This window comes from Tachyglossus aculeatus, assembly GCF_015852505.1.
Source record: "Tachyglossus aculeatus isolate mTacAcu1 chromosome 12 unlocalized genomic scaffold, mTacAcu1.pri SUPER_6_unloc_1, whole genome shotgun sequence".
In the NCBI taxonomy this organism is placed as follows: Eukaryota; Metazoa; Chordata; class Mammalia; order Monotremata; family Tachyglossidae; genus Tachyglossus; species Tachyglossus aculeatus.
The window spans coordinates 17,861,182-17,879,742 of record NW_024044828.1 but is presented as its reverse complement, the minus strand read 5'-3'; the positions used below and the strand labels follow the sequence as shown (position 1 = coordinate 17,879,742).

Sequence of the window (18,561 nt, the reverse complement as noted above, 5' to 3'; positions counted from 1 at the left end):
TCCATTTTCCCCCATCTGGCTCTCCCAAACCCCTTCCACCTCCCCACCCCAATTCATTCATTCATTCAATTGTATTTATTGAGCGCTTACTGTGTGCAGAGCACTGTAATAATAATAATAATAATAATGTTGGTATTTGTTAAGCGCATACTATGTGCAAAGCACTGTTCGAAGCGCTGGGGTAGATACAAGGTAATCATGTTGTCCCACGAGGGGTATTTGTTAAGCGCTTACTATGTGCAAAGCACTGTTCGAAGCGCTGGGGTAGATACAAGGTAATCAGGTTGTCCCACGAGGGGCTCACAGTCTTCATCCCCATTTTCCAGATGAGGGCACTGACGCCCAGAGAAGTGAAGTGACTTGCCCAAAGTCACCCAGCTGACAAGTGGCGGAGCCAGGACTTGAACCCACGGCCTCTGACTCCAAAGCCCGGGCTCTTTCCACTGAGCCACGCTGCTGTACTACGCGCTTGGGAAGTACAAGTCGGCAAGCAGCGTGGCTCAAAGGAAAGAACCCGGGCTTTGGAGTCAGAGTTCATGGGTTCGAATCCCGCCTCCGCCAATTGTCAGCTGCGTGACTTTGGGCAAGTCACTTCACTTCCCTGGGCCTCAGTTCCCTCATCTGTAAAATGGGGATGAAGATTGTGAGCCCCTCGTGGGACAACCTGATCACCTTGTAACCTCCCCAGTGCTTAGAACAGTGCTTTGCAATCAATCATATTTATTGAGCGCTTACTGTGTGCAGAGCACTGTTCTAAGCGCTTGGGAAGTACAAGTTGGCAACATATAGAGACAGTCCCTACCCAACAGTGGGCTCACAGTCTTGGCACATAGTAAGCGCTTAATAAATGCCATTAAAAATATAGAGAGAGAGATGGTCCCTACCCAACAACGGGCTCACAGTCTGGAAGGATTTGCTCCTATCCAACCCAGCGCTTAGTGTAGTGACTGGCACCCAGGAAGCGCTTAATAAATGCCACTATTTTATTATGACAAAGCGTCTGACCTGATTCCTTTTCTCCCTGGCGCCTTGGGTTCAAGGCCTTGGATTCAAGGGGCAGCTCCCACAGCCCGGTCATCTGTATCCCGTCGAGCAAGCAACCGGCTGGGGGCTGGGCAGACTTGGAAGCCCCCTCCTCCCTTCCCAATTTGAGGATGATGTCTTTGCAAACCCCCAGCCCTCTGTCTGTCTCTTGAAAGTGCCCTCCCCTCCCCTCCTCTCCCCTCCCCTGGTTTTTTTTTTAATCACATGCGCTCGGGCCCGCTCCCTTTCTCAAGCCCAGACCTAGCAGTTGGATTCACAAGAGGCAGAGGACTGAGTAAGTTACCCCCCCAAACCCCCAAACCCTCCTAGTTTGGATCCCCCCACCCCGACTGACTGGGTGAATGAAGACCCGGGTTGAGGACAGAAAAGGGGCTGAAGGTGGATGGGGGAACGGGAGGTTGGAGGTTACAAGGCAACTAAGACAAAACCTGGTGCGGGGGGGGGGGATGAAAAAGCAGCGTGCCTCAGTGGAAAGGAGCCCGGGCTTTGGAGTCAGTGGGCATGGGTTCAAATCCCGGCTCCGCCACTTGTCAGCTGTGTGACTTTGGGCGAGTCACTTCACTTCTCTGGGCCTCAGTTACCTCAGCTGTAAAATGGGGATTGACTGTGAGCCCCCCCGTGGGACAACCTGATCACCTTGTATCCCCCCAGCGCTTAGAACAGTGCTTGCACATAGTAAGCGCTTAATAAATGCCATCATCATCATTATTATTATTATGAAAAGAGTTAGGGGGTGGCACTACCCCCAAAACTCAGAGGCCCAAGAACGGGGAGGAGGATGCCCAGAGTCCCAGAGGGCACCAAATGGGGTACAGGCGGGCTGGGTCCCTGACATTGAGACCCCCTCCTCCAAGAGTCTCTTCTTTTTTCCTATTTTGGTGGGTGGGGTTCTTGAGACTGGGCCTTCTCCTTCCCCGGGCTCAGCTGCTTTATCACCTCATCAGAGGGGGCTGCCGGGGCGGATCTCCCCCCCAGCAATGAGGACATACCAGGGGGAGGCGTATACATGCCTGGGCAGAGTGGTCCAGTGGCTAGAACAGGGGCTTGGGAGTCAGAAAGACGTGGGTTCTAATTCCTCCTCGGCCACTTGTCTGCTGTGTTACCCTAGACAAGTCGCTTACCTTCTCTGTGCCCCAGTTCCCTCATCTGTAAAATGGGGATGAAGGCTGTGAGCCCCATGTGGGTCGTGGATTGGGTCCAACCTGATTGGCTTGGGTCTACCCCAGCGCTTAGTAATAATAATAATGATGGCATTTGTTAAACGCTTACTGTGTGCGAAGCACTGTTCTAAGCGCTGGGGGGGATACAAGGTGATCACATGGGGCTCACAGTCTACATCCCCATTTTCCAGATGAGGTAACCGAGGCACAGAGAAGTGAAGTGACTTGCCCAAAGTCACACAGCTGACAGTGCCTGGCCCGTAGTAAGCGCTTAACAAAGTACTACAATCATCATCAACCTGATTAGCATGTATCTAGGGCGCCTGGCACATAGTAAGCGTTAAACAAATATTTTTTTTTAAGTGGGTGGGGGGGAGGCGGGGAAGGGACGGTGTAAAGTGATGGTTTAGGGGGTGGGAGGGGCGGGGGGCTCAAAGGCCGGAGTCTTGGGGGGGGAGGGGAGGGGAGAGAAAGAGGAAAAAGGGGGGAGAAAGAGGAGAGGGGGAGAGGGAAGGGAGAGAAAGAAGAGGGGGAGAGGGAAGGGGGAGAAAGAAGAGGGGGAGAGGGAAGGGAGAGAAAGAAGGGGGGAGAGATAGAGGGGGAGGGGGAAGGGAAGAGGGGGTAGAGACTAATAATAATAATAATGGCATTTATTAAGCGCTTACTATGTGCAAAGAGAGGGGAGAGGGAGAGGAGGGGAGACAGAGGGAGGGAGAGGAGGGACAGAGAGAAGCAGCGTGGCTTAGTGGAAAGAGTACGGGCTTTGGAGTCAGAGGTCGTGGGTTCATATCCCGGCTCCACCAATTGTCAGCCGTGTGACTTTGGGCAAGTCACTTCACTTCGCTGGGCCTCGGTTACCTCATCTGAAAAATGGGGATGAAGACTGTGACAACCTGATCACCTTGTAACCTCCCCAGCGCTTAGAACAGTGCGTTGCACAACAGTAAGCACTTAGTAAATGCCATTCTTATTATTATTAGAGAGAGAGGAGGGAGGAGAGGAGGGACGGAGGGGGGAGAGGGAAGGAGGGAGAGGAGGGACGAAGAGAGGGGAGAAGAGAGGGGAGAGGAGGGACGAAGAGAGGGGAGAGGGAAGGAGGGAGAGGAGGGACCAAGAGAGGGGAGAGGGGAGAGGGGGGAGAGGGAAGGAGGGAGAGGAGGGACGGAGGGGGGAGAGGGAGAGGAGGGACGGAGGGGGGAGAGGGAGGGAGAGAGAGGAGGGGGGAGAGAGGAAGAGGAGGGACAGAGAGAAGAGGGGGGAGAGGAGGAGGGACGGAGAGAGAAGAGGGGGGAGAGGAGGAGGGACGGAGAGAGAAGATGGGGGAGAAGGAGGGAGAGAGGAGTGGGGAGAAGGAGGGAGAGAGAGGAGGGAGGAGGGGCGGAGAGAAGAGAAGAGGGGGGAGGGGAGGGGGGAGAGAGAGAAGAGGGGGGAGAGAGAGAGAAGAGGGGGAGGGGAGGGGGAGAGAGAGAAGAGGGGGGAGAGGAGGGACAGGGGGAGAGAGGGAGAGGAGGGACGGGGAGAGGGAGGGGGAGAGGGAGGGGGGAGAGAGAGAAGAGGGGGGAGAGAGGGAGAGGAGGCACGGGGAGAGGGAGGGAGAGAGGAGGGGGAGAGAAGGGAGAGAGGAGGGGGAGAGAGGAGGGGGGGAGAGAGAGGAGGCGGGAGAGGAGGGGGGGAGGGAGGGGGAGAGGGGGAGGGAGGGGGAGAGGGAGAGGGAGAGGGAGGGAGGGGGAGGGAGAGGGAGAGGGGGAGAGGGAGAGAGAGAGGGAGAGAGAGAGAGAGAGAGAGAGATGCCCTCCTCCTCCTCCCCCCCCCCCCTCAGCCGTCCCGTCCCGTCCCGTCCCGTCCCCCCGCAGCCAACCAATGGCGTCCTGAGCCCCGCCCCCCGCAGCCAATGGCGGGGCCCGCCCGGGGCCCCCGGCCCGGCCTCCGCCAATCACAGCGCGGAGCCGCCCCCGGGCCCCGCCCCCCGGCCCCCCTCCCCAGCTCCGGCCCGGCCCGGCTCGGCGGGGCAGGCGGCGGGGCAGCGGAGGGGCACCCACGAGACCCAGGCCGGGGCCCGGCCCCAGCCCCAGCCCCAGGTGAGTGACCTCTGACCCCCGACCCCTGACCCCGGGACGCCCGCCGAGCCCCGGACGACAATCGCTGCAATCGCCCTGCTTGGGAAGCGCCCACCACGGGCCAGACACCGTACTGAGCGCCGCGGGGAGGGGGGGGGGGGACCAGCAACGCAGCAACTTGTCTTTGGGTGTCCGGCCCCCCCGCCCACAAACATCTCGGACTCCGGAGCCAGAAATTCCCCCGGGGAACCCTGCTCTGCCCCCCTGCACCGACCCCGAGGGGCGGGGTGGAAACTGAGGCCGGGGTCCCCTGGGCGGGGGTGAAAGTCTGAGGCCGGAGAGGGACGGGAGCCGCTTCCCCAATCCCGGAAGGCCCGGCCCCACCGCTTGGCAGCTGGGTCACTTTGGCCAAGTCACTTAATCAATCAATCAATCGTATTTAGTGAGCGCTTACAGTGTGCAGAGCACTGGACTAAGCGCTTGGGAAGTCCAAGTTGGCAACATAGAGAGACGGTCCCTACCCAACGGTGGGCTCACAGTCTAAAAGGGGGGGGACGGAGAACAAAACCAAACATACTAACAAAATAAAATAAATAGAATAGATATGTACAAGTAATATAGAGTAATAAATATGTACATGCATATATACAGGTGCTGTGGGGAAGGGAAGGAGGTAAGATTGGGGGGAATGGAGAGGGGGACTACCTCTGTGCCTCAGTTACCTCGTCTGTAAAATGGGGAATAAGACCGCGAGCCCCACGTGGGACAACCTGAACACCTTGTATCTACCCCAGCACTTGGCATATAGGGAGCGCTTATCCAACGCCATTCATTCAGTCGTATTTATTGAGCGCTTACTGTGTGCAGAGCACCGTACTAAGCGCTTGGGAAGTACAAGTCAGCAACATATAGAGACAGTCCCTACCCAACAACAGTCTAGAACACCATCATTGTTATTGTTATTCCTTGCGAGCTGACCAGAGGCCTAACCGGTTTCCAGGCCCAGCGGGAGCAGAGGACTCCTCAGACTTCCTCCTATCCTTCCCCGCCTCCCACTGCAACAGCTCCTACCCCTTGGAATAAAAACTTTAGGATTAGGGCCGGCAGTGGCCCGCCCAAGCACAGCTCTTAGGTTCCGCTGCACCCCTATCGGGACCGTAAATTAACTGGGCCAGAGTAGCCCTAGAACCCCAAGAGGGACAGGTACTGTGAACAACCTAATTATTATTATTATGTGTTTGTTAAGCGCTTACTACGTGCCACGCGGCGGCGTGGCTCAGTGGAAAGAGCTCAGGCTTTGGAATCAGAGGTCATGGGTTCAAATCCCAGCTGCGCCACATGTCTGCCGTGTGACCTAGGGCAAGTCGCTTCGCTTCTCTGAGCCTCAGTTCCCTCATCTGTAAAATGGGGATGAAGACTGTGAGCCCCCCCGTGGGACAACTTGATCACCCTGCATCCCCCCCAGCGCGTAGAACAGTGCTTTGCACATAGCGCTTAAGAAATGCCATCATTACTATTATTCTAGGCGCTAGGGTAGGTACAAGGTAAACAGGTTGTCCCACGTGAGGCTCACAGTCTTAATTCCCATTTTACAGATGAGGTAACGGAGGCACAGAGAAGTGAAGTGTCTTGCCCAAGGTCACACAGCAGACAAGTGGTGGAGCTGGGATTAGAACCCACATCCTCTGACTCCCAAAACCGTGCTCTTTCCACTAAGTCACACTGCTTCTCTGTCTACCCCAGTGCTTAGCAGCGCTTACTATGTGCAAAGCACTGTTGTAAGCGCTGGGGAGGTTACAGGGTGATCAGGTTGTCCCACGGAGGGCTCACAGTCTTAATCCCCGTTTTACAGATGAGGTAACTGAGGCCCGGAGAAGTTAAGTGACTTTGGCACTGAGCGCTTAGCAAGTCCTATTGTAAGAGTTGCCTACTGGATCCAGCTGGGTTAGACCTTAGTCCCCTTCGCCTTCTCCCTGGAAGGTGGCGAGACGGGGAAGGGGGCCGAGGGAACTTTTCCAGGCTTATGTCCCGAAAACTACTTTCTCGACTCTTTCCCTCTTTCTGACCAAGATTCAATCCCGAAGTGGAGTATCGGGGTCTCCTTCCTTGCTATAAGTAGGGGAGGAACTCGGGATGAGCTCATGGGGGTGGGAGGCTGGGGCAATCTGGCCATCTTCCCTGCTGGGTCTAGGTGAGAGGCAAATATTTATATATATATATATATATATATATATATATATATAATGGTATTTGTTAATTGCTTACTATGTGCAAAGCACTGTTCTAAGGTTACAAGGTGATCAGGTTGTCCCACAGGGGGCTCACAGCCTTCAACCCCGTTTTACAGATGAGGTAACTGAGGCACAGAGCAGTGAAGTGACTTGCCCAAAGTCACACAGCTGACAGTTGGCGGAGCCGGGATTTGAACCCATGACCTTTGACTCCAAAGCCCGGGCTCTGTCCACCGAGCCACACTGCTTCTCCGAAAATCCAAGAGGACCGCCTCAATAAACCTGTCTACATGTTTTGTTTTGTTGTCTGTCTCCCCCCCTCTAGACTGTGAGCCCGCTGTTGGGTAGGGACCATCTCTATATGTTGCCGACTTGGACTTCCCAAGCGCTTAGTACAGTGCTCTGCACACAGTAAGCGCTCAATAAATAGGATTGAATGAACTGACACCTTTGCTTATGGAAGTAGCTGAACTGTAAAATTAAGAAAAAATAAATGTTGGTACTTAAGCGCTTACTATGTGTCAAGCCCCATGTTCTAAGAGCTGGGGGAGATACAAGCTAATCAGGTTGGACACAGTCCCTGTCCCACACGGGGCTCACAGTCCCATTTTACAGGTGAGGTAGCTGAGGCACAGAGAAGTGAAGTGACTTGCCCAAGGTCACACAGCAGACGTGTGGCAGAGCCGGGATTAGAACCCACGTCCTTCTGACTCCCAGGCTAAGCTTTATCCACTAGGCAATGCTGTATCTCATCCCTGTGCTTAGAACAGTGCTTTGCATATAGTAAGCGCTTAATAATAATGGCATTTATTAAGCACTTACTATGTGCAAAGCACTGTTCCAAGCGCTGGGGAGGTTACAAGGTGATCAGGTTGTCCCACGGGTGGCTCACAGTCTTAATCCCCATTTTACAGATGAGGGAACTGAGGCCCAGAGAAGTGAAGTGTCTTGCCCAAAGTCACACAGCTGACAAGTGGCACAGGCGGGATTCTCAAGGCCCTGCTGAGAGCTCACCTCCTCCAGGAGGCCTTCCCAGACTGAGCCCCTTCCTTCCTCTCCCCCTCGTCCCCCTCTCCATCCCCCCATCTTACCTCCTTCCCTTCCCCACAGCACCTGTATATATGTATATATGTTTGTACATATTTTTCACTCTATTTATTTATTTATTTTATTTGTACATATCTATTCTATTTATTTTATTTTGTTAGTATGTTTGGTTTTGTTCTCTGTCTCCCCCTTTTAGACGGTGAGCCCACTGTTGGGTAGGGACTGTATATGTTGCCAATTTGTACTTCCCAAGCACTTAGTACAGTGCTCTGCACATAGGAAGCGCTCAATAAATGCGATTGGTGATGATGATGATGATGTGAACCCATGACCTCTGACTCCAAAGCCCGTGCTCTTTCCACTGAGCCACGCTGAGTAAGCGCTCAATAAATACGATTGATGGATTAATAAATGCCATTATTATTATTATTATCCCTGAACAAAGGAGTGCATGCACTTGGTGAAGCTGCCTATTTCTTACTCCTCATCCACTTTTATAAACCCGTGGCTTCCTTGCCTCACCTCCCCCTTGTTCTCCTGTTTCCCCCCTACTAACTTTTCTGCCGTTCATCCAAAATAGTGCTGATGGAGCCAGCCCCCTTCTTCATTTACTGAAAGGGCCTGCCCTAAGTGTTGGGGCTGTGTTTTTCGTGAATCAGCCCCTGGATGTGGTCTGTGGCTTCCTCCCCGCTCCAAACCAAATTCCTCGAGCCTCGCGCGAAGCGTTTCCCAGCCTGGAGCCTGGGGAAGGTCCCAAAATCTGGGTGGAAAGATTCCAGGGTCTGGGGTGCGGAGGGAGGGTCGGGGGGAAACGCCGTAGATCATGGCCATGTCATGGAAATGTAAAGGCCCGGAGAGATAGAGAACGGAATAGAAAAAAGAAAAAAGTCCGCAACTTTTTCTTTTTTTTTCTGACCCCCCCCCCCCACCTTTCCAAAATAAATGAATAATAGTGATGTTTAAGCACTTACTATTTGCCAAACACTGAACCAGATCCTGGGGTAGTGCAAGATAATTAAGTCGGACACAGTCCCTGCCCCACTTGGGGTTCACAGTCTAAGAGTCTGTTACTCTATTTTATTTGTACATATTTATTTTATTTTGTTAATTCGTTTTGTTCCCTGTCTCCCCCTTCTAGACTGTGAGCGCACTGTTGGGTAGGGACTGTCTCTGTGCCAAACATTGTTCTAAGTGCTGAGGTAGATACAAGGTAATCAGGTTGTCCCACGTGGGGCTCCCAGTCTTAATCCCCATTTTGCAGGTGAAGTAACTGAGGCACAGAGAAGTGTTGGGTAGGGACTGTCTCTGTGCCAAACGTTGTTCTAAGTGCTGGGGTAGATACAAGGTAATCAGGTTGTCCCACGTGGGGCTCCCAGTCTTAATCCCCATTTTACAGGTGAGGTAACTGAGGCACAGAGAAGTTAAGTGACTGGCCCAAGATCACACAGCAGACAAGTGGCGCAGTCGGGATTAGAACCCACGACCTCTGACTCCCGAGCCCGGGCTCTTGCCCCTGAGCCACGCTGCCTAACACATACTAAGCGCTTAACAAATACTGCAATTATTATTATCATCTCATCGGGTCACTTGCATTCTTCCTAATGAAACAATTCTAGACCGTGAGCCCGTTGTTGGGTAGGGACTGTCTATATGTTGCTGACTTGTACTTCCCAAGCGCTTAGTACAGTGCTCTGCACACAGTAAGCACTCAATAAATACGATTGAATGAATGAATGAAAGAGGGAGGGAGAACAGGTGTTTAATCCCCATTTTACAGATGAGGAAACTGAGGCACAGAGACGTTTAGTGATTTGCCTCACTGGGAGTCAGAACTCCCATGTACTACGTGCCAAACACTGTTCTAAGCCCTGGGGTAATAATAATAATAATAATAATAATAATAATGGCAGCTCTGATCTCAGCTCCACCATTTGTCTGCTGCGTGACCTTGGGCAAGTCACTTTTCTGTTCCCGTCACCTCATCTGTAAAGGGACAGGGAAGCGCTCAATAAATACGATTGATGATGATTAACTGGTATCTACTCCACAGGAAGCAGCATGGCTCAGTGGAAAGAGCACGGGCTTTGGGGGTCAGAGTTCATGGGTTCTAATCCCGGCTCCGTCGCTTGTCAGCTGTGTGACATTGGGCCAGTCACTTAACTTCTCTGTGCCTCAGTTACCTCATCTGTAAAATGGGGATTAAGACTGTGAGCCCCACGTGGGACAACCTGATCACCTTGTATCCTTCCCAGCGCTTGGGACAGCGCTTTGGCATAGTAACAATCAATCAATCAATCATATTTATTGAGCGCTTACTGTGTGCAGAGCACTGTACTAAGCGCTTGGGAAGTACAAGTTGGCAACAGATAGAGACAGTCCCTACCCAACAGTGGGCTCACAGTCTAAAAGGGGGAGACAGAGAACAAAACCAAACATATTAACAAAATAAAATAAATAGAGTAGATATGTACAAGTAAAATGAATAAACAAATAGAGTAATAAATATGTACAAACATATATCCATATATACAGGTGCAGTGGGGAAGGGAAGGAGGTAAGATGGGGGGATGGAGAGGGGGACGAGGGGGAGAGGAAGGAAGGGGCTCAGTGTGGGAAGGCCTTCTGGAGGAGGTGAGCTCTCAGTAGGGCCTTGAAGGGAGGAAGAGAGAGGAAGAGAACAAATGCCATTATTATTATTATCATTACCCCAGGGCTTAGAACAGTGTTTGGCACGTAGTACATGCTTAACAAGTACTATTATGATCATCATCATCCTCACCCAGTGGGCAGGTCAGGATCAGAACCCAAGTCCTCCGATTCCCCAAACCGGGCTCTTTCCATTAGACCACACTGGATTTCAGTTAAGCTCTGTGGAAGGGGGCAGGTTATATGGATTGTTTTCAATTCTGGACCTCCACAACTTTGCTCCTTTTTTCCTTTCTTCCTCTTCTCCATCTCCAGCCATAGGACCGGATGGACGGGTGAAGGGGTGCCGAGGGGAGAAGGGGCCCTAATCGTGGATCAATCCTGACTGCTAGGAAGAAGCCCGACCCAATTTGTACTTCCCAAGCGCTTAGTACAGTGCTCTGCACACAGTAAGCGCTCAATAAATATGATTGATGATGATGATGATCATGAATCCGAGCCTTCTCACCCTAGCCTGAGCTTTCCCCGCTTTAAACTCCAGCCCTCCTTGTGTCTACCAGAAAGCTCATAATAATAATAATAATTAATAATAATAATAATAATAATAATGATTTTTCTTTAATGCTTACTATGTGTCAGGCACTGGGGTAGATCCAAGCTAATTAGGGTGGGCACAGTCCCGGTCCCACAAGGGGCTCACAGTCTCAATCCCCATTTTACAGATGGAGCCCAGCGGAGTGAACTGACTTGCCCAAGGTCACACAACAGACAGGTGGCAGAGCCAGGATTAGAACCCAGGTCCTCCTGACTCCAAGGCCCATTGCTCTATCCACTAATAATAATAATAATGGCATTTGTTAAGCCCTTAATATGTGCAAAGCTCTGTTCTAGGCCATGCTGCTTCTCACAACCCACACCCTGTCCCATGGAGATTTAGGAAGCATGAGAAGCAAAGATCCCTCCCCTTAACTTTGTATCCCAGCCTCCTTCCCCCTCCCCAGGTTACATATCTATTCTATCTATTACATATCCATTCTATCTATTTATACATATCTATTCTATCTATTTTATTTTGTTAGTATGTTTGGTTTAGTTCTCTGTCTCCCCCTTTTAGACTGTGAGCCCACTGTTGGGTAGGGACTGTCTCCATATGTTGCCAATTTGTACTTCCCAAGCGCTTAGTACAGTGCTCTGCACATAGTAAGCGCTCAATAAATACGATTGATGATGATGATAATGGCATTTGTTAAGCACTTACTATGGGCAAAGCACTGTTCTAAGTGCTGGGAGGGATACAAGGTGATCAGGTTGTCCCAGGTGGGGCTCAAAGTCTTTATCCTCATTTTACAGAGGAGGGAACTGAGGCCCAGAGAAGTGACTTGCCCAAAGTCACACAGCTGACAAGTGGCAGAGCCGGGATTAGAACCCATGACCTCTGGCTCCCAAGCCCAGGCTCTTTCCAATGAGCCATGCTGCTTCCCAGTCTAGCCTTCCCAGACTGAGCCCCTTCCTTCCTCTCCCCTTCGTCCCCGTCTCCATCCCCCCATCTTACCTCCTTCCCTTCCCCACAGCACCTTTATATATGTATATGTGTTTGTACATATTTATTACTCTATTTATTTTACTTGTACATATCTATTCTATTTATTTTATTTTGTTAGTATGTTTGGTTTTGTTCTCTGTCTCCCCCTTTTAGACTGTGAACCCACTGTTGGGTAGGGACTGTCTCTATATGTTGCCAATTTGTACTTCCCAAGCACTTAGTACAGTGCTGTGCACTTAGCGCTCAATAAATACGATTGATGATGATGATGGATTGGGATTCAACAGGAGTCAGGATTCTCCTCTTCTCGAACCATCCCATAATTATTTGGATTTTTACACGTGCCTCTCCCAAGACAACTTGCCTTTCTAGGCTCTGCCCAGACCAAGAGCTTTGGCTAACCACAGGCTGGGCCAGTTGTGTTTTTCAGAGAAGCAGCATGGCCTAATGGAAAGAGCCCAGGCCTGGGAATCAAAGGTCATGGGTTCTAATCCTGGCACTGCCACTTGTCTGCTGTGCGACCTTGGACAAGTCACTTAACTTCCCTGTGCCTCAGTTGCCTCATCTGTAAAATGGGGATCGAGATTGTGAGCCCCTTGAGGGACATGGACTGTGTCCAACCTGATTGCCTAGCACTTAGAACATTGCTTAGCACATAGTAAGCACTTAAAAAATTCCAGTTATTATTATTATTGAGTGGTCTATCCTGGCCTCAAGGGGCTGCCCAACCTTACCTTTTTTTTTTTTTAAGGTAATTCTTAAGCACTTACTCTGTGCCAAGCACTGTACTAAGCCCTGGGGGAGATACAAGTTAATCAGGGTGGACACAGTCCCACGTGGAGCTCACAGACTAAGTAGGAGGGAATAAGATTTAATCTCCATTTTATAGAAGAGGCAACTGAGGCATAGAGAAGTGAAGTGACTTGCCCAAAGTCACCCGGCGGACAAGCGGCGGCCCCGGGGATTAGAACCCACCTCTTGAGAGGAAGGGGGCTCTTGCATTGGCAGCTTAGTGGAAGCACAGTTGCTTTGGGGGATTTGTTAGGCACTTACTGTGTGCCAAGCACTGGGGTTAGAGAAAATCAGATGAAACGGTCTCTGCCCCACAAGGGGCTTACAATCTTAAGAGAGGGAGCAGGGAGCGAGGCACTGAGAAACAAAGGGACTTGTTCAAATTCATTCATTCGTTCAGTCGTATTTATTGAGCGCTTACTGTGTGCAGAGCACTGTACTAAGCGCTTGGGAAGTCCAAGTTGGCAACATATAGAGACGGTCCCTACCCAACAGTGGGCTCACAGTCTAGAAGACTGTGCAGAATCACGCGCAGAGGAATCACGCAGCAGGTGAAAGAACCCAGGCCTGCTACCACCCGGGAGCAGGGGAGGGGAGCGCAGACCGGGCTCTAACTTGGGGGACAGGGTTCCCGCAGTACTGGGTTCAAATTCTGTCCGTGGGAGTTTGGTCTGGCCCAGAAAGCTGGCGAACGCTGCTGATAAAAGGCAGGAACAGGGGATTGAGATCTGCAAGGAATAGAGAGGAAGTCCATCAGCTGCCCTTTAATGCCAGCGTTTTATTTTTCGGTGGAGGGGAGGGAGATTGTTTACAGGGAAGTTTTAGGGCCTGGGAAATGTCACCGGTGCTGCTGAGAAACTTGGGGCTTCCCCACAGGAAGTGAAAAGAGTTCCTAGCCCAAATGTGGCCCCGGTGAGCCCCCCGGGCTCCCTAGGGATCTGCTGAGCAGCTGGAGGAGACAAAGGCTGAAGATGGGGAGGGGTTAACCTTTGTTCCTCCTGACATTGTGGAAGAAACCCCCCACCACCACCACCAACACACGTGACCTTCGTCTGTGTGTCTGAGCCAGAGCTTTTGGAGTCAGTTGGAGTTGGGAGTTATGGGTTCAAATCCCGGCTCTGCCAATTGTCAGCGGTGGGACTTCGGGCGAGTCACTTCACTTCTCTGGGCCTCAGTTCCCTCATCTGTAAAATGGGGATGAAGACTGAGCCCCCCCTTGGGACAACCTGATCACCTTGTAAACTCCCCAGCGCTTAGGACAGCGTGTTGCACATTGTAAGCACTTAATAAATGCCATCATTATTTGTTTAAGTGCTTTCTATATGCCAAGCACTGCTCTAAGCACTGGGATAGATACAAGGTGATCAGGTTGTCGCACTTGGGGCTCAGTCTTCATCCAATTTATGTTGCCAACTTGTACATCCCAAGTGCTTAGTACAGTGCTCTGCACACAGTAAGCGCTCAATAAATACAATTGATGATGATGATGATGATGAATGGGAAGAGGCAACCCTGCCTGACCTGTCACTTGTCTCCCATCAGGTGTTGGATCCCGAGCGGACCCACGGAGGGAATCGGTTCGGGCCGGAAACAGGTATCCGCCGCCTGCTGCCCTTTCCCTTCTCCCTTCCCCGGCCTGGAGACTTCCCAAGAGCTTAAGCGTGGCTCAGTGGAAAGAGCCCGGGCTTTGGAGTCAGAGGTCGTGGGTTCAAATCCCGGCTCCGCCAATAGCCAGCTGTGTGACTTTGGCAAGTCACTTCACTTCTGGGCTTCAGTTACCTCATCTGTAAAATGGGGATTAAGACTGTGAGCCCCCTGTGGGGCAACCTGATCACCTTGTAACCTCCCCAGCGCTTAGAACAGTGCTTTGCACATAGTAAGCGCTTAATAAATGCTATCATTATTATTATTATTATTATTACAGTGCTCTGCACACAGTAAGCGCTCAATAAATACGACTGAATGAATGAACGGAGATGGAGAGGTGCCATTTCAGAAGGGAGGGGTGGGAACCCCGAGCCCCTTCAGAGAAGGGAGGGAGGAAGCGAGGGGACCGGAGACTTTTCAGAGCACCACGTTGGCTTTGCCAATCAGTTATATCTATTGAGCGCTCGCTGTGTGCAGAGCACTGTACTAAGCGTTTAGGAGAGTACAATAGAACAGACACGTTCCCTGCCCACAATGAGCGTGGAGTCTAGAGGACAGTCTCCCGCAACCCCGTCCGGGGGTGACAACCCTAAAGGATTTTCGAAAGTCATGTGGTAAGCGCTTAACAAGGACCACTGTTACTGTTATTATTGTTAATGAGGGTAGCAGCATGGCTCGATAGGAAGAGCACGGTCTCGGGAGTCAGAGGTCATGGGTTCAAATCCCGGCTCCGCCAGTTGTCAGCCGTGTGACCTTGGGCAAGTCACTTCACTTCTCTGTGCCTCAGTTCCCTCATCTGCAAAATGGGGTTTAAGACTGTGAGCCCCATGTGGGACAACCTGATCACCTTGTGTCCTCCCCAGCATTTAGAACAGTGCTTTGCACATAGTAAGCGCTCAATAAATGCCATCATCATCATCATTATTATTATTATTATTCTTATGGGGAGGAGGAGAGGAAAAAGGGGGCACAGTCTGGAAAGGCCTTACAGTGCCCTGCACACAGCAAGCACCCAATAAATATGATTGAATGAATGAACGAAAGTAGACGGGAGCCCGGTGAGGGACAGGGACCGTGTCCGACGCGGTCGCCCCGTGCCTAGGCCCCGGCGCTCGGTTACGGCGCCTGATTCAGAGTTGGCGCTTAACGCATCATCACCCTTTGTTGAAGTCCTCAGCCTCGAGGCTCCAGGCCGGACCTCCCCTTCCCGGCCCGGGTCACGCTATGGCTTATCGTGGCGGTCCGGGGGGGACCCTGAACGTCTGACCATCTCCCCTCTCTCGGTTGCAGCCGTTCCAGAGGGACTCGGGTCCGGAGAGCCATGCCCCCCAACAAAGAAGCCAATGGCTTCGCCGGCCCCCTGGCCGGACTCATCTGCCTCCCGCCCATCTCGGCGGAGCTGCAGCTGGTGTGGACCCAGGCGGCCCAGACCAGCGAGCTGGACAGCAACGAGCACCTGCTCCGCACGTTCAGCTTCTTCCCCTACCCGAGCCTGGCCGACATCGCCCTGCTCTGCCTGCGCTACGGGCTGCAGATGGAGAAGGTGAAGACGTGGTTCATGGCCCAGCGGCTCCGCTGCGGGATCAGCTGGTCCTCGGAGGAGATCGAGGAGACGCGGGCCCGGGTCGTCTACCGCCGGGACCAGCTCCACTTCAAGTCGCTCCTCTCGTTCGCCCCCCACGCTTGGCGGGCCGCCGGGGGCGACGCCCCGGCCTCCGGGCCCCCCGAGGAGCCTCCCGGATCCCGGGACGGGCCCCCGGCCGCCGCCCTGAGCCCCCGGGAGCTCCCTCGGGTGAAGAGGCCGAAGATGGAGGCGGAGGAGCCCCCCAGGACCTCGGCCCCAAGCTGCCAAAAGATCAGGGAGCACCCGGGGGCCCCCGAAAGCGGGGCCTCGCACTCCCCTCCCCAGCCTGACCCCTGGCAGGAGCGACCCAGGGACCTCTCCAAGGAGTTGAAGGGCAGAGGGTCCGACTGCCAGGCGCACAGCCTGGGTGCCTCCTCCTGGGGCCACACCGCCGCCTTCGACCTGCCCCACCCACCCGTCTCGCTGCTGGCCAACGGAGCCAGGCAGGAGCCTCTGCCACTCACCCCTCCGTCGTCTTCATCCTCCTCCTCCTCGTCCTCCTCCTCTTCCTCCTCCTCCTCTTCTTCCTCTCAGGTATCGACGGAGGGAGCGACCTTCTGCAAACCCCCGGAGCCGCCGCCGTCGCCCCCAGAACAGGGGCTGCCCCCTCACCTGGAGCCAACGTGGTCCCGGGGGCGGCCGGCCCGGCCCGGCCCCGCCGAGGACTTCTTCCCCTGCTCCCAGCCCCAGCGCAAGGTGAGGAGGAAGACCAAGGAGCAGCTGGCCGTCCTCAAGTCCTTCTTCCTGCGGTGCCAGTGGGCGCGGCGCGAGGACTACTGCCAGCTGGAGGCGATGACCGGCCTGCCGCGGGCCGAGATCATCCAGTGGTTCGGCGACACGCGCTACGCCCTGAAGCACGGGCAGCTCAAGTGGTTCCGGGACAACGCGGTACCCGGGCCCCCCGGCGTCCAGGACCCGGGCCTCCCCGGACCCCCGCCGCCGGCCCACCCCGCGCCCGAGCCGGCCAGGGGCCCGGACACTCGCCCCCTGGAACGGTACTGGGAGGCCCACCAGCAGCTGAAGGAGGATGACCTGCCGCGCCTCAGCCAGGAATCGGGGCTGCCTCCCCAGAGGGTGCTGGACTGGTTTTATTCACGCTCGCCCGAGCCGGCCGAGGTCGTGGTCTGTCTGGATGAAGAGGAGGAAGAAGAGGAGGAGCTGACCCTGCGCCTCGAGGAGCTAACGGAAGAGGAGGAGGAAGAGGAGGAGGAGGAAGAGGAGGAGGAAGAGGAGGATCTGATCATACAGGATTGAGTGGCGGGAAGGAGGGCTGGAGGATTTGCTGAAGGCAAACAAACGGTGACTTGGGGCAGACGAAAAAACCCACCGTTTTTCTACCGTGTTGACAGAGAACTGAAGGGCTATGAGTTTGGGGCAACCTCGGGGAAGAGCGCGGGGATCCTCCTTAATCCCTCACTGATGAGGCCGGATCGCCAGCTCTCCCGAGAACTACCTTGTGAACCTGGAACACGACCGCCCTTTCCCTCAGCTCCTTCTTTTTTTTTTTTTTTTTTGCATTCCCCCTACTTCGGGAAGAGGGACCACCTCTCCCAGTCACGGGCGGGAATCACGGAATCCCCCGAGTTTTCCCGTTGGAGCACAGAGGACGGGGACGGCGGCCGGGAGCCCTGCCGGCCTCCAGGATTTCCCACTGAGCTTGGGTTGGTCAGAGCCGTCTCAGCTTCCTCTTTCTCCGAGCACAGACACAGGCGACGCTCACCACGTAGACTAGAACCGTTCCCCCCCCCGCCCCAAATCCTCTTCTCAGGGTAAAACTGACCGCGTCTACATCCCTCCATAAGACACCCTCTCTTATTCTCCCCGCAAAGTTGAGCCTCAGACATTCTCCCTCCACCCTGGTGTCTTACAAGCCCCAGGAAGGGCCCCCCCCAACCCCAGTGAACCTCAGGTCCTTTTTATTGCCACAAGCTTTAATTCAACCTTGCCTCTCCCACGGTTGTTTCAGCTGGGATCCAGGGCCGGCCACGTTGCCTACTTCAGTTACAGGGTTTTCTTCCCTGAGACCCCCGATGATCTGCTGCCACAGGGGGCTGGAGCCGTTTTGGGGGAGGACTGGGCAGATAAGGGGAGGGGAAGAGGGTCTCCCGGGTGGGAGACCAATTTCAGGTTTGGTTTTACAAACCAGCCCTCACCCCCTAGCCCAGAGCCATACGCTGGTTCCCTGGGGCTGCCTTCTCATGTAATTTTGGGATTGGTTTTTATGATTGGGTGGGGGTTGTGTGTGAGGGTGTGTGTGTGTGGATGTGTGTGTGTGTGTGTATGGGGGAGTGTTTATTTTTTAATTTATAGTAAACGGGACAGGAGAAGGTAGTTACTCCCCTGCAATGATCCACGTTCGGGAAAGGTTTCCACCAGTTTCGGTCAGTTGGAAAGCAAGCGCACGTCAGTGGAGGGTTTCCTAATCTGATGAGGGGGGAATAGGGGTGAGGGAACCCCGAGAATGATGGAAATAATAAAAAGGCAAAAGGAAAGAACCCAGGGAAGTGTCCGTCTCCCGTTCTCTCCCCTCTGCCGTCCCCGGGGGCTGCGCTTCCGGCTCGAAAGCCTTGGAAAACAGGGTGGGGAAGATGCCCTTAACATTTCAGTTCTGGTCTTCAAAACTCTTTGGAGGGGCCGGGTGAGCGGGAAGGAGGAAAGGGTGAGGATGTTTAGTGGGCAAGTGAACCTTTACCATCACACCAACTAGAAACCGAAATCAAAATCAGTTTCCTCCAGCCACCCGGGCTGGGAGTGAGAGGAGAGTGAGGTC

The 18,561-nt window shown here is 53.5% G+C and overlaps 1 protein-coding gene across 2 annotated transcripts; it reads left to right on the top strand.

Moving 5' to 3' along the window:
* The first annotated feature begins 1,269 nt into the window (after positions 1-1,269).
* On the top strand, positions 1,270-18,290 carry HOMEZ (homeobox and leucine zipper encoding). Of its 2 annotated transcripts, none has more exons than XM_038741229.1 (3): positions 1,270-1,318; positions 14,063-14,114; positions 15,458-18,290. In XM_038741229.1, exon 3 carries the CDS (start codon positions 15,489-15,491, stop codon positions 17,043-17,045), a length of 1,557 nt encoding a protein of 518 aa, XP_038597157.1. In that variant the 5' UTR covers positions 1,270-1,318; positions 14,063-14,114; positions 15,458-15,488; the 3' UTR covers positions 17,046-18,290. The 2 variants fall into 2 exon arrangements, with proteins under 2 accessions (XP_038597157.1, XP_038597158.1); XM_038741230.1 differs by lacking the exon at positions 1,270-1,318 and adding an exon at positions 4,227-4,282.
* The last annotated feature ends 271 nt before the right edge of the window (positions 18,291-18,561 follow it).

What these genes read in the sequence shown, in the direction of transcription:
- HOMEZ (XM_038741229.1), top strand. Translation starts at nt 15,489, where the DNA reads ATGCCCCCCAACAAAGAAGCCAATGGCTTCGCCGGCCCCCTGGCCGGA.